Genomic DNA, 25,013 nt, shown 5'->3' on the forward strand with positions numbered 1-25,013 from the left:
TGAAAGAAACAAAGGAAAGAAATAAGTGCCCATCGTCCTTAGCAGTTCGTCAAGCCGTATGTCGTGGGCACCCCACGACGATGCTTCCAACCATAGTTTTTCGCCTTCATGCAGATGAAGGCGTTCGTGCTGGGAGTAAAAAAAGACAGTGAATGAATAAAAAAAAATGTGCAAGCAAAGTTCCTGCCGAAGTAGGTAGGGGTACAAGTGAAATGTAAAGTGATCCGTTCCGCAAGCGCCATAAGTATGCCCAGGCTCCGCTATGCTCGTGTCGCAGCAATACTAGAGATACACGTCGGCAATGAATGATGAGGCTGAGATGGCGAGCAACAGCTCCAGGAATGTACTTCCCACCCAAGACAGACAAATCGTAGTAAATGAAAGAAACCTTAACGAGACAAGGCCAACACCGGAGAGGTTCGACAACTGGTAGTACCGGTAAGCGATATCCCGATAAGAATTTCAGAGACGTCGGCCGTAACGTTCGTCATCGTGACTCGTAAGCTAGAAGAAGTTTCCGTTGCCACCGTTGAAGTTTCCGTTGGCGTGACCATTGCCGTTGGGGATGCCGTTGTTGAACTGGTAGGAAGGGTACTGTACAGTGTTCTGCAACTGAGACGGGAGCGGCGGATTGGACATCCGGTGAGGCTGCGGCGAGGCGATGTTTGTGCCATAGTTGGCAGCCGCAGTATACATGGGAGCCGTAGCGTAGCCAGAGGAGATTGGGCCAGCGCCAGCATAGGCCGGGTTTGAAGTCGGAGCGTTCGTGCCATGCGGCGAGACGTGTCCTGAGGCACGACCGCCGGTGTAGGCAGCAAGGCGAGACTCACGCTCCTGGACCTTGCTCTGGATGCGGCGACCATAGGGAGTCTGGCGGATGCCGGGCAAGATGGGTCGCATAGCGTCGATCAAATGGACACAGAGAGCTGCTGGTGCGAACTCGAGAGCGGTCTGGATGACATAGTTGCCGTACGAATCGCGCATGAGCTTCTCAAGCTCTTCCTCGTGCATCATCTCCTCAATCATGACAGCCTTGGTGTCCATGTCCGCGCAACGAACGCACTTCTCAATGACGTTTGAGCTGAACTTCTGCTTGGACAGCTCAGCAATGTGACCTGCGAAGCCGAGGCAGAGCGGGTTGGTGAAGGTCGGCTCGTTGAGATCAAGAATGTACTGCACGACGTAGTTGCCGAAGGGATCCTGGACCAGGTTGAAGCTGTTGGCAGTGATCTGGCGAACAAGCTGGACCTTCTGGTAGCCGGAGGCGTGGTCAATGCAGCGCTGGAGGACACAGCAACCATGGCGGTGCGTGCCAACGGCGACGCAGTTGTCACCAACAGCATCGAAGATGAACTGTGCGTCCTCGGACTTGAGATGGTTGAGACATTTCTGGATGACGTGGTTGCCGTTGAGATCCTGGATAAGAGCGACAACCTCACCACCCAAGGCGTTGATGATGACTTGGATCTACAAGACAGTTAGCGCGCTGACAATATAAAAGGCGAACTACTGACCTGCTCGGGGGTGGAAATGAACTCAATCATCTTCTGCAGAGCACGAGTACCGTGCTGGTTAAGAGCGATGGACACCAATGACGGAGCGGCGTTGCGCACGAGAGTGTTGCGCTGCTCATCGTTGCTGAATTCCAACAGCTTCTGGCAGAGGTAGTTGCCGAACGGGTCAGTCATAAGCTCGACCACATGAGGTGCGGTCTCCTCGAAGATGATCTGCACATTCTCAGGATCCTTCTCCTCGAGCTTCTTCTGCAAGAAACGGCATCCATGCTGGTCCTTGCACAGCGTGTAGATGTCCTGACGCGCCATCGTCTTCAAGTCAAAGTTCAAGAAGCGGTTGGCATCGTTCTGCATGCGGCGGCTCTGAATGACACGCGCCTGGCTGTCCTGGGGCTGACCATCTCGACCGTAGGTGGTATACGGGTTGTAGGCACCGTACTGCTGGGGGCCAGGACCAGAATACATGGGCGGAAACATAGGGCCCTGCGAAAGAGACATACCGCCCATGGCGTTGTTCATGGCCGACATGCCGTAGCCAACGTAGGCCGGGCCTGGGGAGCCGCCATTGGAATACATCGAGTACATTGAGGCAACAGGCGAGGCCATGCTGGACGACATGGCACCAGTGGCAGCAGGCGACGGGAGGACTGGACCGAAGGGAGCAGCGCTCGCATGAAGAGCGGATCCAAAGGGCCCACCGTTGGTGTTGCGATACTCCTGCTCCTTGTTCAGACCGGCAGACAAGTCACGGCTATGGCGATTGGCCATGGCGTTGGCGGGCACACGACCCAAGTTGGCATTGTGGTTGCGCAGATGCTGCTCAGCGTGAGTCTTCGGGCCGAAACCATTGGTAGGACCATCGCCGTTCTTCAAGGTAGGCACATCGTTGTTGGAGAACGACTGCTGGAGCTTCGGCATGCCATTGGTGTAGGCGGATCGCTGAGGGCTGCTCAGGGCGTACAGGTCAATTGAGCGACGGTTGCTCGCCGTAGACTTCGGGGTCTTGTCGCCGTTGAGTTTGCCAGCGTCATACTCATCAGCTTGCGAGTCCTTGCGAAGAGTGTTAGTAGGAAGCGACTGTTGAGCTTGACGATGACGGTGGCTACCCCATCCATTGGACTGGCCGTCCGGACCGGGGGATTGTGAAAGCGCAAGATCAAGAGCAGCAGAAGAGGTTGACAGCTTCATGCCGTTCCCGTTACCATTCTGACGTACCAAGATAGGAACGCCCTCTTTCGTCGTGTTCATGTGGAGCGAGTAGGGCGCGCCAGCAGTAGACGGGCTCTGCTCGTTCTCATCCTTGAGGAAATCAAGGACCGAACCCATATCTGGCATGTTTACCTCGTTGTTGCGCGCTCCAAGTGGGGGCATAGAGAACCGGTTCGGGCTATTGCAGTCAGTGTGAGCTCGGAAATCGATCTGGCGTGTCGGAATGGAAACGCGCACGAACGTGGGTCCGTGAACCACCCATGCAAGGAGTAAGTCATAGGTGAAGGCGGGGTGCACTTACTTGCGGATATGGACCGGGCTCTCAGGCGTGAAGTCATCATTGAAATCATCGCCGTCCTCATCGGAGTTGCGACGAGAACCGGGCATAGACTGCGCCGCGAAACCGTTACCCTGCTGCGAACGAGCGGAGGGCGGCGAGGTGATCTGAGAGCCGGCGCGACTGCCGCGAGGGGTGGTCAAACCAGGGTTGATAGCCGACATGCTGAAGCGATTCGGTCGCGAGAAGGACGACGGAAATCCGGTGCTGTTCGCGTACTCGGGCGGGGTGGTCGGTTGGCTGTGCTTGCCGTACCTGATGTCGGAGGAGAGTCGGTTGATCTCTTCTTCCTCTGCACGAGACTGCATATCAATAAGTTCCATCTCAGCCTCAAAACGTCGTCGCTGCTCTTTCAAATATTCGTATTCGAGCTTCTTCTTTTCTAGCTACTCACAATTAGCGGGGTCCAGAGGGTTAGAAATAACAGGGCGGCGGAGAGTAAACAAAAGAAGAGCTTCCGGGGTACAGAAGCTCTTTATACAATCTGCAGCAAAACAAGAGGCTGGGTGAAGAAGAAAGGTTGAGGTTGAAAGCGCGTCTCTGTCTGCTTCACCACGACTCCGACAGCGGCGCTAGCGCGGCGTTTCTCTTGGTGAAGGCAGGAGCGCGGTAACCACAACGTTTGGCGAGGTGAAGGAGGAAAGGTTGCTTACCACTTGGAGTTTATGGTACGTCTGCAAGATCGTTAGCCCTAATTCTCAATCATGTACGTTGTCTGAAGCGTAAAGCAACCGTAAGTATGCCACAAATCGAGCACATGTGGTGCAGCTCCTCTCCGCAGTGCGTGCAGCTGTTATTACGAGCGAAGCTGCGTGCAGCATTATGGACAGACATGTCCCCACATGTATTTTACACATATTTCACTTTCACACATTGACGTGGAAGACAGTGTGCGGAGTGTATCCGCAGCTCAGAAACAGTATGGAAGGATGCAGCTACGTACCGCGGTAGTAGTGGTGAAGTCGGTCGGCTCAGCCGCCTGTCTTCGCTGCTGTCCAATCGGCGACAGAGGGGTGCTCAGTGTTGGGATATTGTTTGTAGTGAATCGTCGGTGCAGTTGGCCTCGAGCGTCGTTGGCAGAGGAGGATCCCATCTGGCTGCCGACCGCACGGAGAGGGCTCGTAAGAGAAGCGAACGACTGCTCCTCGCGAGGTGACCGGAGGCCACTGCGCTCTCCAATACCGGCGGAGAAGGCCATTTTCTACTAGAAATACACTGCAGCGCACATCAGCAAAATTCACCGCGCGTCTGGTGGTGTGGGGTGGGAAGGTTGGGCGGTGAGGGGGCTCTAGAGAGGTGCGGCCGGCGCGCTCAAGCTCCCCTGAACCATGACTATGCAAGCTGGACACTCTACGTACACAATAATAGGTACACAGGGCGGGCGCCCTCGCTGGCCTTGATGCTGCGGACCGGTCTGAAGGAAATGCGTCGTTGGGATTGCTTGCGAGAGGTTCGCTGGGCTACGGTGGAGTGGTCCCAAGCGCTGAGCCGCGGCAGAGTGTGGTCCGTCCGCGGTCTGGGAGGAAGGGTTCTGGACGGTGGGCGCAACGGTGAGCTCGGAGTGCAAAGGACAGACTCAAAGAAAGAGCGACGACAGCGTCCCAGCCCACCAGCGCGCGCGAAGAGTTACAGTACTGTACAGTGCGGCGGCGGAGTGCGGTGACGAAGGGTGGCAGTAGACCCTGATGCCTTTAAACGACTGGGCCTGACTACAGGGACCGACATGCAAGCCACCGTCTGCCGTATTTTAGCACGTAGCTCGAGTCTCTCCGCTCACGCTATGCGCCTATATTGGCCCTTCCTATTTGCTGCTGCCGGACAGGCACCAGCCCACAGCACGCAATTGCAATTCGATGCCCATGTCGGCACGTTAGGGACAGCAATCCACGTTCCAGCATTGCGGCCTGCATCTCCCAACGTAGCCCTCGTACCGGAGGACCGCATGGGTACCAGCGAGCATTGTTACCATGTGCGCGTCCGCTTCTTGCAGGCGCTGTATCTTGGGCACGTTCCGCCCATAGTCCCTCGGGACCACGAGCGCCCCCGTCTGTGGACCCGACGAAATTTTGCGCGCGGTAGCCGTGGTGGTTTAATAGCTACTTGACAAGCGACCATCTGGCCCATTGAGAGTAATAAGAGCGCAAGACCGATACCATGGTGGACCAATGGACGTCATCCGCGTCCGTGGCAGCGATGAACGGAGACTGAGATGCACGCTCCCCTAATTCGAGGGTTGCAGATCTGCGCGTCTGGCCACAGCGAAGGAAGCTCTCTACGTCCACGGCCGCTTTGGCAGCCGGCGGGGCTCACCAGAAAGCCGATGCAAGACGCATGGGAGTCTGTGCAGGGTCGGATCTAACAGTATAAAGTGGCCCAGCAGCCTCGCAAACAGCCATCCGAGCCTTCAGAATCGCCTCGTCCGGCCGGTCTCGACACCAGAGTTGGTTCGCTCTTGTCTGTGGGCATCCTTCTCCACAGCGTTCGCCCAGCGCGCGGTGGAGGCGCTCGCGGCGTTGCAGGCGTGTGTGACATCTGGCGGTCCTGCACGGTGACTACGCTGCGTCCGACCTAGGAAACGTGTGATGGCTCGCAGTCTCACCGCCATGTCGAAACGGAAGCCTAACCGACATCGGCCTAGCCATACGGGTATCGATAGACAGCAAGCGTTTCAGAACCGCCGCCAGCATTCCCCGCATCCTCCTCCTGCTCCAATCACCGCTGGCCTTGCACGAACCTGGGCTGGACAACAGCAGGTGAGGGGCGCTGTGGGACGTGTGTGCTCGTAGGCGACGAAGAACGTCAATCTCGACGAGATCTTCGTGCCACCGTCGGAAGCGACAGCAAATTGTATGAGCTACTTGGCCACAATGAGAAGGAGGGGCAGCTTGCTGCTACCCCGCTCTCCGATTGAGCACTCAGCCCCCACTGGACCACGGCAGAATCTGTCGATCCGGCCAAGACACGGTACGTCGCCTTCTCGAACTTCGTCGGCCGGTTGCTCGACTGCAGCGTGGACCCGAACAAGTGTAGACCTGCTGCTTCGGAGTCCAGGGCCCTCGTCCTTCCAATTGAGCTTTCGCAAGTGGCGAAGTGGGTACGTAGACTAGTAAACGCCTGTACATGCAGCAGAGCCGCTGCACCTGCCATTGACAACACACTTATCGTTCGCTGTGGCCAGGTCCGGAACTCTTCCATCGTGTGCTGGCAGAAGCGTAGCCGAAGGATGCAGTATCATAGCCGTCAAAAGCAGGTTGGCCGAGTGCGACGGCGTGTATACACGTATGCGGAACAAAGAGATGACCGGGTTACACGCGGATAGTAGATGCGGGCGCCACCGGCCGAACCTGCCGGGTTGTCAGTATGATCGTGCTGTCGAAGCTGGCATAACCCAGGTGTTTGCTCTGGTGTTGCGCCCACACAGGAGCGTAGGTATGCTGGGAACCAGCGAACATACTGGTGTCTTGCGTGAGTGCTTTACGGGCATCTCGGTGTCAAAGATCAGCCAAGCGCCCGGTCTGAGAAGAGTAGGAGAATTGCAGTGGTTAAGGTCGTGGGGGGGTGGGAAGGACGTAGACATGTACGACTACTTTCTAGGATAAGACTGATGAAGCATAATCGCGCTTTCCTTCCCAGCCCGCACGTGCGAGTCTACTCAACAATCGAGAGCAGCTCAGCTCAACAACACCCCATCACAACGAAGTGCCACCACGTCGTGTCCTGGGTGCCCTTATCTCAACACATCTGTCGTTTCGTTGCCGTCAGCGTTAATTGTAGCGGATTATGCGACACCGAGTCAAAACGTGCTCCAAGCATTACAGCGTCGGTGCTTCAACAATGTTCTGCAAGGCGCTGTCTACATGCATGGACTGCGATATCCTCTCATCCGAATATGGATGTCATCAAAATCATTCCTTACCCTAGACGGCACTGGAGCTGATAGTAGGGAGGTCATCTCCCTCCGCTCCCGTGTCAGATCGAACTTCAGCTCTAAGCTTGCTAGATGAGGCGCTGACAAGGCGAATTCGAGGTCATCACAGGGTTCTTGACCTATCATATTGCGGTGATTTGCTTGAGACGATATTATTTGACCTCCTATAAGTTTTGCCTTTTCTCAAGTCGGTTTCCGAAGTTATTTCGATCAGAGAATCATGAGCATCAGCAGAACCGGCGTGGGGGTATCAAGCGGGATGCTTCCCAGAGCATGCTTCTCACTTACATTACACAAGACTCGGTGTCCCCCCATCAAAGCAAGGTTGACACTGTGCAGGGAAGGTGTGCCGTTTTGGGCTGTAGGTTGTGTTTAGACCACGAGTATGCCTGTCGTGAACAGTATGAATGATCTTGGTACTTCTACGACGTACGGTTGGCGTCGTTGATCATGAAGGTGTGGTAATGGAAAACGTAGAAGTCGTACCGAAGATAAGTTCAGCTAATGCATCGAGCTAGACGTAATGAGTAGCAAAGATGGAGCATGTTTAAAATGTATTGAAGGAAGTACTTTTATATCTTAGGTAACATATACGAACACCACGACTCCAGTCACATCCCCAGATCATCTACCCGTCCGACACCATCTTGGACTTCACAGAGAATCGGTCCAATCTAGATACCGTCGTGGTAAGCTCAACGGGCAGCGAAGAAGTGTAGCTAGGGAAGCACACCGTCGAGAAATAACAGCGATCGGCGAAGACGAAGAAGGCCACATCGTCTAAACGGATGGTAAGTGTGAGAAAGCTTTGAGCGGACAATGTCTAGACATACCTAAACCATACCAGCGTTGGGATCATGAGGCACGGTCTCGAGTGTGGCCACACGCTCCAGAGCCACACGCCTAGATATGTTCTGGCCGCAGATGTATGACTTGAACAGCATGTCGAGGTTGTGGTTGGGCACGTCACCAGGGCCAGTACACGCGACGGAGAAAACGCCGGTGGACGCGCTGGTGCACTTCTCACCAGTGAAGAAAGCGCATGTCGTAGGCTTGCAGATCTGAATGGACTTGATACGCAGGCCTCTGCAGGGGAGGTCAGTGTCTGAAACGTTTGGTAGCGAGAGGGTGGGGCTTCTTACTGCGCATGAGAGTTCGCATCCACGTTGATCGGAAGGCACGTGGGATTATTCTTTACCTCGATGATGAATGTGGAGTTACCGGCTATTAAACGTTAGTATGTACAGCGGGTGTTGCACGTGTTATACAAATAAGAACTCACTGTAGTTGAGGTCGTCGAAGATGAGACCAACATCGCGGACATCTGGAGTATCGAGCATGCCGACATGGGGAAGACCCATGACGGTGGCGAAGAACAAGCTGATGAGGAGCATGATGTTCATGTTGCTGTTCATGGTCGACTGTAGAGAGTTCTGGAAACAGGGTGGTGGGCGAGACGGGACGAGGCCGATGGTCGAGGGTTTTTATAGGTGAAGCTTGTCACTAATCCTGCGGTCGGAACTTGTTGTTGGGTCGGTGTGGATGCGAGCGTGACCTGTGCTCTTGCCTTTGCGGGCTGTATATAGAGCGCTGCCACGTTTTTTGAGGAATGAGGTCGGAGGGAAGGGAGGGGTCACAACCCACCCTGGCACAAACGGAATTTACCAAGAGCCCTACAGCTGCCGCTTTCGACGTCGCTCGCATGACCGACCGAGAAGAAACTGTTGAGTTGTTCCTGTTGCGCATCGACGAAGCACGACAGCCGAGCATGTCCGGCTGCCAGTCGACAAAGGTGAGAGGTGCCCTCCAGAGACGGAAGGCGCAATAAACAATATACCCAGACCCACAACTTCCTTCCTCTTCCTCAAGCCACATGACGCGTTTTTGATTCTTTACCCGCGCTCCTATGTACCGGATTGCCTACAAGCTGTCACCGAGGATAAAGAGGGTCGACACCCTCGCCTGCTGCTGCTCAACGCAATGTATCTCTTACGGAGAACGTCAACTCAACTTCCGTGGTCGCAGCTTAAGTCGAATGTGGGGTATCCCACTGAAGGCACACCACTAGAATGCGACAAGTTCAACTCCAGATATTGTTGTCACTAAAAGAGAGGTGGGAGCAGCTCCAAAGAAACATAGAATTTCTTGCTAATCACAACAAGTACAGGGCAATCAAAGAAGCGTCCAATGGGAGCTTTGACATCGCTGGCGTGTGCCGCCGTCCTGGTGCAATGGTTCTGAACTATAAGCCGCGCCATACATTCACATGTTGTGCCATCGCATCCTCCGCCTACTGAGTGCCACCGAGCTGATGTTTACAATTCTTCCACTATTGGCACGGGATATACAAGGTTCTGACTTGTCGCACGGTGATAGGGGTCCGATCTTTTTTAGATTAGCAACACCAACAATGGACCACACGGCAACGAAGAATGGGGGAGCTCTCAATATCGGGCGACATTCGAGCTGCGAATCTTCGTCGAATATTGAACCTTTCCGTAGCGCTCTTACTGCTTCCTAAGCAGCCGCATATCTCTACAGGTTCGCCGAAGTAATACTTGTGTCGAGGATCAGTGCTACAGCACGTTCACTATTCGGTCGAAGCGTCAATCTTGCTAATTCAGGGCTCATTCTTCAAGCTATCAAACAACGACGAGCTTTCACCATGCCCCAAATGCAGCTGATGGGTTTGATTCAGTTGTTGAAGCCCCCCGATTTCCAAGTTGACGATACTATGTGTCGAAAGGATCAACAGCCTCCATGCCGGTGTCTTGTTGGATACACCTGCGGCGCAGATACAAGACTGGCCTGCGTTTGATATATTTCAAGGGTCTTCAAAATTCAGGTAGTTCGCTCGCCAGAATAGCGTCACCAGGGTTTTCGATGTTGTGGCGTTCAGCCCGCCACATCCCGTCGTATCTGATTACTCCGGCTAGGCCACAGGAAAACAAGCAGTCCCTACCAACTGCAGGCGGCAACGACGGCAGGCTTGGGAAGCTTTGGTATTCTCTGGCTGACAAGGCGACCCGGGTCCTTGGATCGAGATTACACTTCGAAGCCGCGCAGAGCGGAGCGAAGCTGCAGACCGTCAAAGCAAACACAAGACGAGCTTGTTGACTAACGGCTATAAGAAACCCAATTGGATGCTCGCTATCGCCTATTCCCTCGCGCGGCGCAACCGTTTTTTGCACCGCCTCTTCCCAAGTCTATACGAACAGTCGCAGAGACATCATGTTGCAACGGCCAGCAGAACTGAAAATCGGTCAGATCTGCGCCTTTTCCGTACACGACGAAAGCCAAATTGAAGGCTGGCTGCGCCACCACCCAGCTGAGTCCATTCAGGTGATCGCAACAGTACTGTGGTATTCTCCTGTATCATTCAAAGTGTGGCTCACGGATTTGAACAACTGCATGGGTCAGGAGCCTTCCCGGTGATATCGTGGGCGGCATCGCAACGTTCTAGAAAAGCGGTGGCGGACACCTGGCCCCAGACTGTGGTGGGTCTACTGCAGTCCTCCCGCTAACCCCAACTAGGGCGTATATGGTAGAGATACAGGGAAAAAGCGGCTCTATCCGTGGATACGGTGGATTTTCAGCTCCATCTTACATATCATTAGTCTAAAGCTTGGCGGAAACTACACCAACCTCCAATGGAGTTGGAATGTCTTTTTGTCTCTCTCGGCTAGACCCTGCCCTGCTATTCTCTGCAGACATGATGCCACCGGAAACGGTTCCTAGTCGGCGTCAAAGCTTTGAGTCTTTGACATCCCAGCCTTACAATATGGTGACCCGCTGTTGCGGAAAGCTTTTCACAACCTTACGTGGGAGTCGCCTTGCGTCACCCACAGCATGATGAAATTCGATTTCAGGAAGCCGTGTATAAGACTGTACCGACCGCCACGAACAGGGCGGTGGAAACTTCTCCAGCTACATGCGAAACAATGCGAAGAATGTTGCCGACCTCCTCCAGGCAACCGTTCCGCTCAGGAACACCCTCAGCTACTGACCATTTTCTGGAATTATCGGCTGTTCAGTGTTATACTTGTCGTCGGCGACATGTCAAGTGTGACCGCATACTACCACACTGGTGAGTCTGCAATTGCAATGACTACTAGTGCAGTGTTCGTTTGACATCCCTGTTCAGTGCCAAATGTCGAAAGAAAGGGGTGGATTGTTTGGGCTACCAGAAGCCTTTGAGGTACTTCATCCCTGAAGCAACAGCTTCTCACACAACCTTGCAATATGTCCTTGGGCCCTCCGGGTTCCCTTACACATCTGTGAAGCGAAATCTTTACGCACATGAGTGTTATCCACGGTGAATGGTGGGCTGACTTGCCGCTCCACAGATGGGCGGAAGGGGTTGCAGTTCGAGGCAAACTGAAGGGCAAGTCACGACCTATTTTTGACAGTAAGGTAGACCTTTCTTTGTCGGAATGGTATTGCTGATTGCATCATAGGCAACGTTATGAACGTAATGCGGAACAGTGTGCAACAACAGACCGCTAGCGCAATGCAAGAAGCAGCCCACTTTGAAGTTCAACCACCAGACAACTATTGCAAAGGTGTGGTCCCCGATCAGAGCCGGCTCGCAGAAGTTGTGGCATATTGTAAGTATTCTCATTTTCATCTTATTGGTCTCTTGTCTACAGCACAATTTCCGAAGACTTTCCCTCGACATTGACTCCCTATTGACAACCTGATAGACAATTCCACCGTTGCCTCGGAACAGTTCGTCGATCAGATGGAGACAAAGCTTGTGGAGCGCCCGATCGCGCCTCTTGCTCCTGAGTATACTCAGCAGTTGCCCAGGTCGGTGGTCAACTGCCTTCTTGGGATTTCGGCCGTGCACATGGCATCGCGCAATCCAGGAAACCCAGGCATCGAACGGCTGGCACTTGAGACTAAAATCAATGTACTCCAAAGCCACAACCAGCTGCTTCGTGCGCCACAGAACCGGCTCGACCAACGACCAGACGTTCTCATCACTTGCGGGGTGTTAATTTTCGCTATGGATGTACGTGGCTCCTCCAGTCGGCTTGGGCTTGCTGACTGTTTCTAGTTACTTGAACATGGATTGTGCAGGTGGATGGTGCATACGCACGGCGTGATGCAAGTCATGTCAGCCCTTGGCGGGATTGAGAACCTCACATTCTGTTACCCTCACTTGCACTTAGCTCTACTGCATACCTCTCTTTTCGAAACGGTATGCCCCAGTCATGTCGTCTATCGTTTATGGCTAACTTACGAGCAGATGTGGATCATTACTTCGCATGTACCGATCACGAGAATCAAACATGTCTCTCGGAATGCTCTAGAAGTGTTGATACACTCACAGTATGCAAAACACAAGGTTTTCAATGGATGTCCGAGCTCTTTGACGCTTGCTGTATGGGATACCGCAGCCTGCGCACAGAAGGTTTTCGGAGCAGGTCGGCCAATAGCATTCGCCGACATGCACAGAAGGGAACGTATATTTGTTGATGTGCTATCGTTTCAACCCGAGGAGAACACACGAGCAATGAAGACGGAGTATCACCAACAATCTCTACCGTGAGTGCTCCTCATCCACCACGTGATGATGCTAAACTGGTAAAGCAATGCGGAGCGGCACCTCGAACATTGGAATTCAATTGGCTCAATCTGGAAAGCAGCGACAACTATCCTCGTGATCCGATATCTTTTCTTTGGACGACCAGAGCTAGTACCTGCGTCTATTGCTGCCTCATCAACATCTCAATTCACCGGTTTGATGGAACCTTTCGTACAAGAGGTGCAGTCTTTCCACGGTGTTGAGGAACTTAGTACCAACGACTATCTTACAGCAAGTATTCACACGGACGGCCCGTTGTCTCGAAGTCCATCCACATCACCCCTACCATCGCCCCGCCTTGCCACCGAGCCACCGAACTCCAGTCTGTGGGACGCCCGCTACGATATCCACGCCGAAGCTTTCAGCACCCTCGCGTCCACCCTAACTGCTTTGCAGCCGCATATGGAGCCTCTTACCCTTCGATGTGTCCTCATGCCAGTCATGATTCTCTCACTCGTCAGCCGACCCAACAGCGAGGAGCGCAGCATCTGCGCCATCTACTTTGCTAAACTGGAAGAATTCATGATGAGTACTTCCCGAGATACGAACGACGCCAAAAACACGGCCTATTCAATCCCATGGGAAAAGTTAGATGCATATTCAAAAGCGGTGGAGACGCAGCGAGGTGACGGGACGCCGTCAATGAAAGGTAGCGCGCCGGAGTGGAACTGGTGGGAAATGCTCAATCATATCGATTTAGACCTTTCATGTGAGTACCGTTACCCCTTGGCACTCTATCTCAGAGCTACTAACATGCGTGCATTTGTATGCATTTGGAACTGGAAATATGGGATACATAAATGACACCTCGCAGGGCCAGTCACAGCCGCTAACTCGCACCTCGAACGCGATTCCGCTTTCTGGGCGTACAAGCTCATCGCTGCTGTGGCTAATAAGGAGAGTTTCAACGTTTGGCTGGAGGAGACGGGGGCGGTAAAGGGGATACGGGTGGGTGAGATACTGGCTTGAGAACGGGCTGTCATGCCAACTTTTCGATACTGCGTAAGTTGAACTTCAGTGTCCTCCGTTTTTCACTCTCTCCTGCCCACTGCGATTTGTCTTTTGTCTGGATAGCCTGTTCTGTTTTTCTCTTGTAAGTTGAAATCGTGGTTCACGGCGAGGCATTGCGATGGCGTTTTGTGTTGTGTTATTCTCAAGTCTGGATTTGTGGGCGTTTCTAGCGCACTGAGGTGCTGGGCACACACTGCATCAACTTCGCCTCCATGTTGTACGCGTTGGAATTCAAACCATTGACCAAGATCCTGCGTTTTTAAGCTTCTCTTCGTGTTTCAATTATCTCATATGAGAGAATCGTCATGTCCGCACGCCGTGGTAGGCACATTCGCACCACTTTTCTGTCCGATGCGATGCATATGGCTTGGAGGTACAGTCCTTCTTCGTCGTTGCTTCTGCACTGATCGACGGCGCTACATGGATCCTGCGGTAGTCGTTGAATCTCACGCGCAGCTCGGCGACAAGGCAAGCAAGCCTTGGAAGACCACATGCCACATGATAGCAGACAGCATAAGATATTCATATTATGCCCACGTAAAAGCGTCTACGTCTTACACATCTCTCCGCATAACATAGTCATACAAACATCCCACCCAGAACCATAAAGACCCATGGATGGGTAGTCTACTCTTGAAGAACCCGCCTCTAGACGCCATATCCCACTGAAGCGCCTTTTCGTTGGGAAATCTATGGCTACACCACACACCTTACGTGTCTTCTGTAGGACAGATCACGGCTTAGCCATAACATCCACATACCGCCCGCCCTTCTTCTTTCCCTTCGCAGGCCCCTTTCTGGCTTGCGGCGCACCCAGCAAATCATCGATACTGCTCGCCGTGCTCATGCCCGTGCCAGGCCGGCTCGGCGGTCCGGTCGGCAGACTGGGTCTGGTCAAAACGGGTGGCCTCGGTCCCTCGCTATCAGACGGGATGCCAGGCGTGCTGGCCCTCGAGCCTGGCAGGCCCATAGGAGGCGGCATGGACGAGCTACGCTGAGACGGGTTGGACGTCGGCGGTACCGGCAGTCCGTTCGCATTGGGTAGGGAACTCGGCGGCCCCATGGCATTTTGACTTGAAACGGCCCTGCTAGGCGGCCCGCTGCGTGGCGGGGGTGGAGTAGCAATGGGCTTAGTCGCTTCCGCCGCGCCGCCCTTGGTGTTGACCCACTTCTTGAGCTCGGGGTCGTACTTGAAGCTGTTTTCTTCGCCGAGCTTGGCCTTGATGGGCTTGTTCGTCGGCATGGCGTTGTCTTTCTTTGCGCCGCCGCCGAACCACCCGCCGAGCCAACCGCTAGACTTCTTCTGTAAAGAGGACTGCTTGTCGCGCTTTGCGTCTTCCTCGGCGGCCTTGCGGAACGCTTCGTCTGCTAGGCGATCATTGTCCGACTTGGAGTTAGATGAGATCTTGAGAGCTGCGGCCCGGGTAGCGAGGTCATCGTCGTCGTCATCGTCCATGAAAGACTTCTTGGGCCGGAGGGACTGTTCCGCGGAACTTTCTTCTGAGGGCTGATAAGGCTGGAACGATGAAGGTTCGAAGGAGCTCGTGGGGGGTTGGAAGCCACCTGCATCCACGGGCGGGTCATCGAAGCTGGCCGATAGCGGCTGGAAGCCCCCGTATGATGGGGCGGGTACTCCTCCGGTAGGCGCTGGCTGGTATGGGTTACCGTACGAAGGTTCGGATGCGTTGTACTCTGACCTAAGAGGTGAGTATGAATGCGCCTTTGAGAGGGATGGGTGATGGGCGCCAGGATTAAGTTGGGCTTGCGGTGGGGAAAATGAATTAGGGAATTGGGGTGACGAATTGTAGGGGTCCGAGACTGCGCGTACGCCTGCGTTGCTGTCGTTGGATTCTAACGAAGGTCGACCTTGGGGCTCGTACTTGGATCGAGTGGACTCCATCGATGCTCTTGGCGCATAGGCATTTGAGGGCGCATATCTGGAGTTCGTAGGGGCGGACGGTGCGTTTGGAGTAATACCAAAGCCGGAGTAGGCTCCATATAAGTCTGCACTAGACTGTGCGGGGCTGATAGTTGGCGTGCCACTGGCAATCTTTGCAAAAGGGCCAGCTTCTCCGGCGGAAACATTCGAGGCGTCATCTTCGTTGTCGCCCGCAACGAAGTTGGTGAACTTTGAGAATAGCGAGCTTGAGACCTTGTCCATGCTTGGTTTAGAGAGCCAAGAGGAAGAACCATCCTTAGGAGATTGCGAGAGGCGCTTGCTGAGATCATCGAGCATCGCCACGAAACTGCCGTTGTAGTAAGGAGAAACTCTTGTAGTCGCCTTCATAGATGTTGCAATAGCATCACAGTAAGCCTGTGCATCGGCCCGGTGGCCAAACTCTGCCAACTGGTATGCATGGACCAGCTTGTAGTTTTGCAGATGCGGGATAATATGAGAGCCTCCTTGTGCAGACAATGACAATCCGAACTCATAGACCTCGGTGAGCAACACGGGGTCTAAATCGATGCCTAGGTCTAACGGGGTCTTCTTGTGATCAGCACCGACAAGCACGATGTTGGCTTCGGGGTCGTCCACGCCGTTTATATGAGCCCTAGACCGCGCAAAGATGAAGCAGATGTGCGCCGCTTCGACACGACCGTAACTGGCAAGCAGCTTTCCGAGAGAGACTAGAGCTGCTGGATCGCCGTCACTTCGATTGTTCAAGACCAGGGAGAGGGTCTCGCGCCACTTTTCGAGGCCTTGGAGAGCATTCTGAGTCGAATCCGCGCCATCGGTGCTCATCATCTGGAAACCAGCTCGAGCAGATGCAGGGACTAATTCATCAATGCAATCATCATGATTTCCGGCGAATATCTCGTAGAGCACTGCAAGAGCCTGATTGTTGCGGCCCAGCTTCTTGACCTCTTTTTGTACAAATTCTTGCACGACCTGCTTCCAGATGTCCTTATTGAGTGTTGAAGATAGAAGCATGGCGTGTGCCCATAATCGCTGGTCCACTGCATGCCAAACAGCCTTCTCACGGTCGCCTTTAGTAAGGAGGGTTCGAAGTTCTTCAACAGCCTTGGGATCCACAGGATCAGCCTGCACGCCAGTAGTGTTGGATCTCGGCCTGCCGACTAGTTCAGCCGCAGTTGTAAAAGATCCTTCGCCATCAACAGAAGCGTCGGTATCGGCTGAGAATATCTTCCGTACGGCCGCATCTACTGTAGCGTTACCATCCAACACACCATCATTGTCAATAAAGACCTGCAACACCTTCCAAAGCAGGATCTTCTCTTCAAGCCGCTTTAGTTCGTCCACGCTCAATGACTGATCCAACCCAGGAGATTGGTAATGTGTTTCGAGCGCTCCGATCCGTTGAGCAAGCCATGATGAAACATCCTTCTTCTTGCTCTTCGCCTTGAGTGGGCCTGGGAATTTCGTGATATCTTCCGAGAACGGTAGAACTTCCTTGACATTTTGGATTCGTAACTCGCCAGGATTACATTGCACCATTGGTGCAGATGCGCCACCGCCATAGCGAGGTACCTGCTTCGGGAATGTGGTCACTGCGGTCCCACCCAAACCCCATTTGAAGATTGGGTAACCCCTCCATCGCTCCAACGGATCGGCTGCACGTTCATCTGTAGGTGGGATACAGTCGTATTGAAGCGAAGGCTGTCGACGCGGAGGTATAGCGTTGATATTCTGTGATGCTGGCGCGATAAATGTAGGCTGAAGAGGTCCACCGAAAGCAGCAGCTGGTGGCTCCATATTGGAGAAGCTTCGAATGGGCGGCTTGAAGCTAGCAGGTGGCGACTCAGTTTGCGAAGGCGCTGGGGCCATAGATGCATCGATCGGTTGATACTGAGGTGTATAGGTGCTCCTCTTCCTTGGCGAACTCACAGCAGACGAGGGCGTGCTTCGGCTAGGTGGTGTGGCCGTCCTAGCAGTTGGTGGGGGAGGGCCAACTTGTTGCTGCGGTTGTTCTTCTGTGACACCTTCCAATGAACGCCGAGACGCATCCGATGCATGTTGCTGTGCGTGTGCCGTCGGATGTGAAAGCTGTGGTGTGGAATGGTACGCGAGCGGGCTGGACGTGCGAGGTAGATAATTCTGTGAAGGCGGTCGAGGAGGTCCGGTTACTGCAGAAGAAGTATGTTGATTTGGGGCTTGATTGACTGGCCCTTGCGGTGGCGGAGGGGCTGGTGAGTATCTAGCATTTGGAGCTGGAGCGGATGGAGGAGCCGGTGAGTATCTTGCGTTAGCAGCAGGGGCCGACGGTGGTGCTGGTGAATATCGGCTCGATGGGGGCGTCGGAGCAACTTGCGGTACAGGTAGACTGTTGGCCCGCACCGGTGCTGTGGGTTGCTCTGGAAAGACTGGCAATCGCTCTGGTTGCTGCAATTGCGACACGTAATTATCAGCATCCGGTTTGATCTCGTTTCTCAGCGAAGACCACGATGCTGTGCGCTCTTTCGGAGGGAAGCCGTGGGCTGAGGGCTGTTGAGGCGCGGCAGGCTGTGGAGTATACCTTCCAGATGGCCTTGGTTTCGATGTAACTGGGAGCTCGGCAAAAAATTCGCTTGATGGAGCTTTAGCCGGAGCAGCAGGCTTTGGTGGTGCACCGGACGGCAAACCCGTCATCTGTGGCTGAAAAGAGTGACCAGATGAGGGAGGAGACAAGCTGGAGGCTGACAAGTTCGAAGGAGGCGGAGGGCGAGGAGCACCAGAGTTAAACATACTGCTGGATCGCGGTGGCGCAGGAGGTGCAGTCACCGTGCGTGGTGCTGCTCGTCTCCGTGTAGTCACGATGTCCTCTGGAAGGTCATATGGCGAATGATAACCCCCTCGTGCTTTCGCAGCAAAGCTCTCCGCAGAGCTGGGCATCTCGGGTCTGGCTGGCGTTTGCTGGATTGGAGCAGGCTGGCCATAGGCGCCATACAAAGCAGTTGGTGCAGGAATTGCCGGCGTTTGACTCGGTTGCGACAAATTCGTGAGCTGTGGAGCAAGTGCTCCATAAGGATTCACAGATGATTGTGGAGCTTGTGCGTCCGAAGGTGCATATCGTGTCGTCGCTGGGGCAGAGACAGGCTGTACAGGCGGTTCCGTTGTCTCGGTGGGCTCGTCTTCGAGGAAACCCTCGTCGTCATCCAATTCGAAGACGGGCGCTGCATCCTCTGCATCCGGCAAGAAATCATCATCCAAATCCAAGTCCCATGCAGAGTCACCAGCAGCCGCTGCGCTTTCTTCCGGCTTCGGAACCACATGCGCACCAGGGCTCTCTTCAGCGCCAGATTGCGTTGGCTCTACAGGCTGGTTGGGAGCTGCCCCAGCGAAAAAGTCATCACCGTCGCCATTGCCCCAGTCATCGTTGGCCTCCCCCATGTTTCCGCCCACACTTGTGTTTTCAATGAAATTGTCCCCAACAGTCGTGCCGCCTGCCTCGGGTCGCGGGGTCTGAGTAGGTGCTCGTAAGGGAGTCTGCACAGGCGTGTCTTGCGGCATCCCTCCCAGGTCGAAGGCCTCGCCAGAAGCTCCCCAGTCATCGCTTTCGGGCTCCACATCTGCAACTAACGGGGCCTTCTCGCTTTCAGCCATTGCCTCTTCCAGCAACGTACTTCCGCCTTGATGCTCGTATTGGGATTCGGGGTGCTCTTCTTCCTCTTCTTCTGATTCCTCCTCCTCAGATTCCTCTTCAGATTCTTCCTCAGAATCGTCCGAAGGCGCAGCTGGTACGCCCTGGGCGGCTGCAGCTTGCTCTTTCGCAGTCTTATCTCCCAAAGTCAATGGTTCTGTCGCAGCTGCGAGAGCGGTCCCTTCCGCATCACCCTCCGCTTCATCATCCTCATCATCATCATCTTCCTCATCCTCGTCCTCCTCTTCTTCCTCGCTGGAAGATGGTTCCTCGCTCTCGGGGTCCTCGGGCTCCTGCTGACGATTGAAGAAGTCCTCTTCTAAGGGTCTCTCGTGGCCAGAAACACCGTTGTTTGATGGCGCAGAAATCGCCGATACCTCGGATATGGCAGGCACATCATCCTCACTTTCATCCTCCTCCTGGCCATCTTCTAGTGACGGTTTCGACTGGGGTATTATCTGCGGAGATGGCTGCAGCTTGTTCGACTGCTCTTCGGCGGTTTCGTTCTCAGGGCGCAATGCGGGATTCCATGACTGGGTCGAAGGCGCCTCGGAGCCGGCGTAGGCGTACGAGAAATTTGGCGCGTCGTCTTCCATTATGTGCGTCTATGACGATATGTAAAAGGGGTATATGCAAATACTATGCAAATAAATCAGCGCCGGAAGTGACATCAAGCGGCCTGGTTCATCTCGGCGGTGCAAGCATTGACGGTCGGGGTGTGGAATGGTCGCGGCCGTGTATTGTAATTTGTGCAAAGCGGACGAATACGGCCTCAAAACCACGGCTGGAACGGCTATCCGTTCTTTTGGTTGCGGTTGACAGGAGGGCAGGCGGGACCAGAAAGGAGCAAAGCAGGAGGCTCCCCTTTCTCGCGACTCGACTCGACGTAATCACGAATCCAGAACGTACCTGTACAACAGAAGAGAAAGGCCCGGAGCAGGATGCACAGATAAAGTGCTCGCGGCAAAAGACACGCGCAGAGATTATGAAAAGGCCACGATGCACGGCTGCATCGCCCGTGTAGTATAGTGAAGTAATGCAGGTCATCTAGAGGTCGGCGGAGAGGCCATGTGTTCGTCGGCCCTACCGGTAGCTGAGCCACAGCTGTGGCGCCCTTTGACCATCGGGCATACGCAGCACCAGACACGCACCCTTCGAGCCGCAGCATTCGACACTCCTTCACATCTATACTTCCGCTCGTTTGAAGTCGTCGCATACACCACACGAATAGCCAAGCGCACTTGTGTGGTACCAGCAGAGTTACAACTCCGAGACGCAATCTGGCCGCCTGGAGCTCCCCCATAAAGAACACAGGGCATTCCCGCGGACCCCCGACGTGCACCCATACGCCCACGAGGCGCTTTGAAATCGATCCACGAAGTCTGTCGATAGACTAGACACCGAACATCCCTAGGATATACACTCCAGATATCGTTTTCGTCGCCAACGGGCAGTTCGCGACGCCCACCGCCCTGACCTCTCAATTACCCTCCTACGCCGCCGCGCCGATATCCTGGTACCGCGTGTTGCCTCAAGACAGGCAATACAAAGACAGACAGTGCCCGTTTTGGACTCCACGCTACATGAGCCATGGCAGCTCCACACCAGTATCACCAGCCAAATGCCCCAGACGACGATTCCGACCTTGAGCTTGATCTCGAGGAACTCGACCCGATCGGCAGTAGATCCTCTGTTTCACCCGCACGAAATAGTTCGAGTGCACCCAAGAAACCCTATCATGAACTGGGCGCAAGGATACCGCTGAGGAATCTAAGGGTGGGCAGGTTGCGGAGAAACAGGCAGAGACAGGAGCCGGAGGAGGAGGATCTACGAGGCCTGATAGAAGATGAAAACAGGCACTCAGAGGGTAGCTACGGGCAATCAGGAGACGAAGACTCGGCATTGCTATCCTCACATAACAACGACCGGCCGAAACACCAGCGGAAGCCGAGCGCTTTGTCTCGTTTCCAGTCTACCATACGCCTTCCCAGCTTCCTCTCCGCCTCGAGCCCAAACCGACAGCCCATACAATTAGGCGGAACTGCCCCCGAACAAGACAGTACAGAAGAAGAGCACGACCCTACTACCCAACGTACTATCGCTGTCGGACAGTTGCAGACCGCCAGATTTCCCGCGAACGCTGTCTCCAACGCCAAATATACCCCCTGGAGCTTTCTCCCGCGTACTTTGTACACCGAATTCTCATTCTTCATCAACATGTACTTTCTGCTTGTCGCGTTATCGCAAATTATACCCGCTCTGCGAATCGGATACTTATCGACCTACGTTGTACCACTGGGGTTTGTCATTACGATTACTTTAGGAAAGGAGGCTTTGGATGACATCGCGAGAAGGAGAAGAGATGCGGAAGCGAATTCGGAGCCTTATACTGTGTTGAAATTCGAGGAGAATGGCGGGAATGGGGTTGCGCCGGGGAGGGATTCGAGCAAAAGGCGGAGGCTGCGCAGAGGAAAGAGAGCGAATGGCGGACGCGCAACTGATATCGAGGACGAGGAACAACAGATAGCCTCGACTGGTGGCCTTCCCACTGCTAGGTAAGTTCCACCCACCAACCTGCGACACAACATTCTTTCAAGTATTTTCTTTTGCAACGATTGTCCCGAGACTGACAAATACCAGTCACTGGGAGCTTATAAGGCCCTCCCGAAGTCTAAAGGTTGGCGATATAGTCAAGCTAGGGAAGGACCAGCGTGTTCCTGCTGACATGGTTATTTTGAAATGTTACTCGGCGGATGCCGAAACCGCCACTCATACTGCAGAGATATCGGCAGATGCGGGGTCATCTGGAGAGGCGTTCATTCGCACAGATCAACTGGATGGCGAAACTGACTGGAAGCTGCGTCTTACATCTCCGCTTACACAGAATCTTGATGTAGGCGAGTATACGAGATTGCGGGTCACCGCAGGCAAGCCAGATAAGAAGGTCAATGAGTTCTACGGTACGGTCAGCCTTCTACCAAAACGTCAAAGCGAATACGATCCTCATGAGCAGGAATCATCCTCAACCGAAGAAGCCCAATCCTCGCCGTTAGGCATCGACAACACTATATGGGCGAATACCGTACTCGCATCGAGCTGCAATGTTCTCGCTGTAGTAGTTTACACTGGACCCCAAACACGGCAAGCCCTTTCCACATCCGCCTCTCGGTCGAAGACTGGCCTCTTGGAGCTGGAGATCAACGCTCTTACCAAGTTCCTATGTATTTTCACACTTTCGCTCTCCTTTGTCCTTGTTGCTCTTAATAGATTTCAGGACATTGATGGTCAGAAGTGGTACGTGTCGATGATGCGATTCTTGATCCTGTTCTCCACGATCGTTCCTGTCGGTCTGCGTGTCAATCTAGACATGGGCAAGTCGGTATACGCGTGGTTTATCGAGCATGACAAGAGTATCCCAGGGACAGTTGTGAGAACCAGTACTATTCCAGAAGATCTGGGTCGAGTGGAGTATCTTCTCAGCGATAAAACGGGAACATTGACTCAAAATGGTAAGAATCGCGAGCTCACCGTGAGGAACGCAGCTAACACAATGCAGAAATGGAGATGAAAAAGATACACGTTGGGACCGTGTCCTATGCTAATGAAGCTATGGACGAAGTCGCATCATACGTTCAACAAAGTTTCTCGACCGCTTCCGGCGAAGCGCCTTCTTTCGTAACACCTTCATCTACCTACGTTGCCCCTCTCACCTCTGCCACACGAACACGTCGAGAGATTGGTTCGCGTGTACGTGACGTGGTACTGGCGCTTGCTCTCTGCCACAACGTCACCCCTATCACGGAAGAAGAGAACGGGAAAACGGTTACCAGCTACCAAGCATCTTCTCCGGATGAGATCGCCATCATTCGGTGGACGGAAATGGTTGGGCTCCGACTGATACAACGCGATCGAGAATCAATGACACTCCAGTCCTGCGTCGGTGGCAATACGGTGGTTCGCGTACGCATACTCAACGTCTTTCCTTTCACTTCTGAAAGCAAGAGAATGGGTATCGTTGTCAAGTTCTGGCATGGACCTATTGAATCACCTTCGGATGAGGATGGAGAGATCTGGTTCTACCAAAAGGGCGCCGACACAGTGATGACCTCCATCGTAGCCGCAAATGACTGGCTCGACGAAGAAACTGCCAACATGGCCCGTGAAGGTCTCCGAACCCTCGTTGTAGGTCGTAAGAAGCTCTCAACGCAGTCATATCAGGATTTCTCCGCCAAGCTTGCACAGGCATCGCTCGCGCTCCACAACCGAGACAACGCAGTCGCGGACGTGGTCAAAGAATATCTCGAGCGTGACCTCGAGCTTCTCGGTGTTACTGGTGTCGAAGACAAGCTTCAAAAAGACGTCAAGCCATCACTAGAGCTCCTCCGCAACGCCGGTATCAAAATTTGGATGTTGACAGGCGACAAAGTCGAGACAGCACGCTGCGTGGCCGTGAGCTCGAAGCTTGTAGCGCGTGGGCAGTACGTGCACACCATCGCAAAGAGTAGGTCGCTCTATGTATATCATACTATTTTGCATGACTAATGAGGCACAGTGAAACGCAAAGATCTCGCTCACTCGTCTCTTGACTTCCTGCGTGGCAAGACTGACGCCTGCCTGCTCATTGACGGCGAGTCACTTGCTTTAATGCTCAACCACTACCGACAGGAATTCATTTCCATCGCCGTACAGCTTCCTGCTGTTGTAGCCTGTCGCTGTTCGCCCACGCAAAAGGCTGACGTCGCCTACCTGATACGTGACTACACCAAAAAGCGCATCTGCTGCATCGGCGATGGCGGAAACGACGTTTCTATGATCCAAGCCGCCGACGTTGGCGTCGGCATCGTCGGCAAAGAAGGAAAGCAAGCCTCCCTTGCCGCCGACTTCTCCATCGAGCAGTTCTGCTACCTCGTCAAACTGCTCGTGTGGCACGGCCGTAACTCCTACAAGCGCAGCGCAAAGCTGTCCCAATTCGTCATCCACAGGGGTCTAATCATTAGTATCTGCCAAACGGTCTACTCCATCGCCTCTTCCTTCGAACCCAACGCCCTCTACCGCGACTGGCTCCTTGTCGGCTACTCAACAGTGTACACTATGGCCCCCGTCTTCTCGCTCGTGCTGGACCGCGATGTCGACGAATCAGTGGCGAATTTGTACCCTGAGCTCTACGCTGAACTCAAGCTAGGCCGCTCTCTCTCCACGAAGTCCTTTTTGATCTGGGTCGCTGTGAGTATCTACCAAGGCAGCATGATCCAGGGTCTCTCACAACTCCTCGTCGGCGTCGGAGAGCCCGACACCCCCATCTTCAGCCGCATGGTAGCAGTATCGTTCTCTGTGCTCATCGTCAACGAGCTCATCATGGTCGCTATGGAAGTCACGACGTGGCATTGGATCATGATTGCGTCTATCTTTGGGACGGCGAGTATCTACTTCGGTAGCCTGCCTTTCTTGAGTGAATACTATGATCTGGGGTTTGTGAGTAGTCTGGGTTTCTGGTGGAAGTTTGCGGTTATTGGAGCGATAAGTTTGATTCCGCCGTATGTAGCGAAGGTGGTGGGGAGGACGTTGAAGCCGCCGAGTTATCGGAAGGTGCAGGGTTTGTAAGGAATAGAGGGTCTTTGGTCAGTTGCATAGCGTTTCGTAAAGGTGTATACTTCTTTGATTCTGTCTACAATGTCTTCTCCATCAAGTCTTGCAAAGTCGCACACTCAGATAATGCTTCGAAGGAAGCTACAATGCGGCGCGACCTAGTCTCGATTGGCATGGCCGATTGGTCAGTCAGCCGACCCCACGTAAACTGCAGTGTGATGCAGCCGAAGAAACGCATAGCCGCTCAATTGGCCGCGTA

The 25,013-nt window shown here is 53.9% G+C and overlaps 5 protein-coding genes across 5 annotated transcripts; 2 read left to right on the forward strand and 3 right to left on the reverse strand.

The window, feature by feature from the left end:
• Positions 1 to 504: 504 nt before the first annotated feature.
• Positions 505 to 4,258, reverse strand: N0V89_009200 (uncharacterized protein; the record flags this gene model as incomplete). The annotated part of the gene is made up of 5 exons (XM_056217953.1): positions 505 to 1,467; positions 1,515 to 2,901; positions 3,025 to 3,446; positions 3,714 to 3,734; positions 4,004 to 4,258. The coding sequence occupies 5 exons, from the start codon at positions 4,256 to 4,258 to the stop codon at positions 505 to 507; spliced, it is 3,048 nt and encodes a 1,015-aa protein (XP_056067218.1).
• Positions 4,259 to 7,821: 3,563 nt separating this feature from the next.
• On the reverse strand, positions 7,822 to 8,403 carry N0V89_009201 (uncharacterized protein; the record flags this gene model as incomplete). The annotated part of the gene is made up of 3 exons (XM_056217954.1): positions 7,822 to 8,074; positions 8,131 to 8,212; positions 8,271 to 8,403. The coding sequence occupies 3 exons, from the start codon at positions 8,401 to 8,403 to the stop codon at positions 7,822 to 7,824; spliced, it is 468 nt and encodes a 155-aa protein (XP_056067219.1).
• Positions 8,404 to 12,440: 4,037 nt separating this feature from the next.
• On the forward strand, positions 12,441 to 13,547 carry N0V89_009202 (uncharacterized protein; the record flags this gene model as incomplete). The annotated part of the gene is made up of 3 exons (XM_056217955.1): positions 12,441 to 12,538; positions 12,584 to 13,287; positions 13,393 to 13,547. 3 exons carry the CDS (start codon positions 12,441 to 12,443, stop codon positions 13,545 to 13,547), a joined length of 957 nt encoding a protein of 318 aa, XP_056067220.1.
• Positions 13,548 to 14,322: 775 nt separating this feature from the next.
• Positions 14,323 to 19,764, reverse strand: SEC16 (vesicle coat component; the record flags this gene model as incomplete). The annotated part of the gene is made up of 1 exon (XM_056217956.1): positions 14,323 to 19,764. The coding sequence occupies one exon, from the start codon at positions 19,762 to 19,764 to the stop codon at positions 14,323 to 14,325; it is 5,442 nt and encodes a 1,813-aa protein (XP_056067221.1).
• A 994-nt stretch (positions 19,765 to 20,758) lies between these two features.
• Positions 20,759 to 24,769, forward strand: NEO1 (putative aminophospholipid-translocase; the record flags this gene model as incomplete). The annotated part of the gene is made up of 5 exons (XM_056217957.1): positions 20,759 to 21,723; positions 21,809 to 22,677; positions 22,725 to 23,050; positions 23,099 to 23,669; positions 23,721 to 24,769. 5 exons carry the CDS (start codon positions 20,759 to 20,761, stop codon positions 24,767 to 24,769), a joined length of 3,780 nt encoding a protein of 1,259 aa, XP_056067222.1.
• Between the last annotated feature and the right edge of the window lie 244 nt (positions 24,770 to 25,013).

This window comes from Didymosphaeria variabile (genome assembly GCF_027946475.1).
Source record: "Didymosphaeria variabile strain IMI 356815 chromosome Unknown scaffold_7, whole genome shotgun sequence".
NCBI classification, from domain to species: domain Eukaryota; kingdom Fungi; phylum Ascomycota; class Dothideomycetes; order Pleosporales; family Didymosphaeriaceae; genus Didymosphaeria; species Didymosphaeria variabile.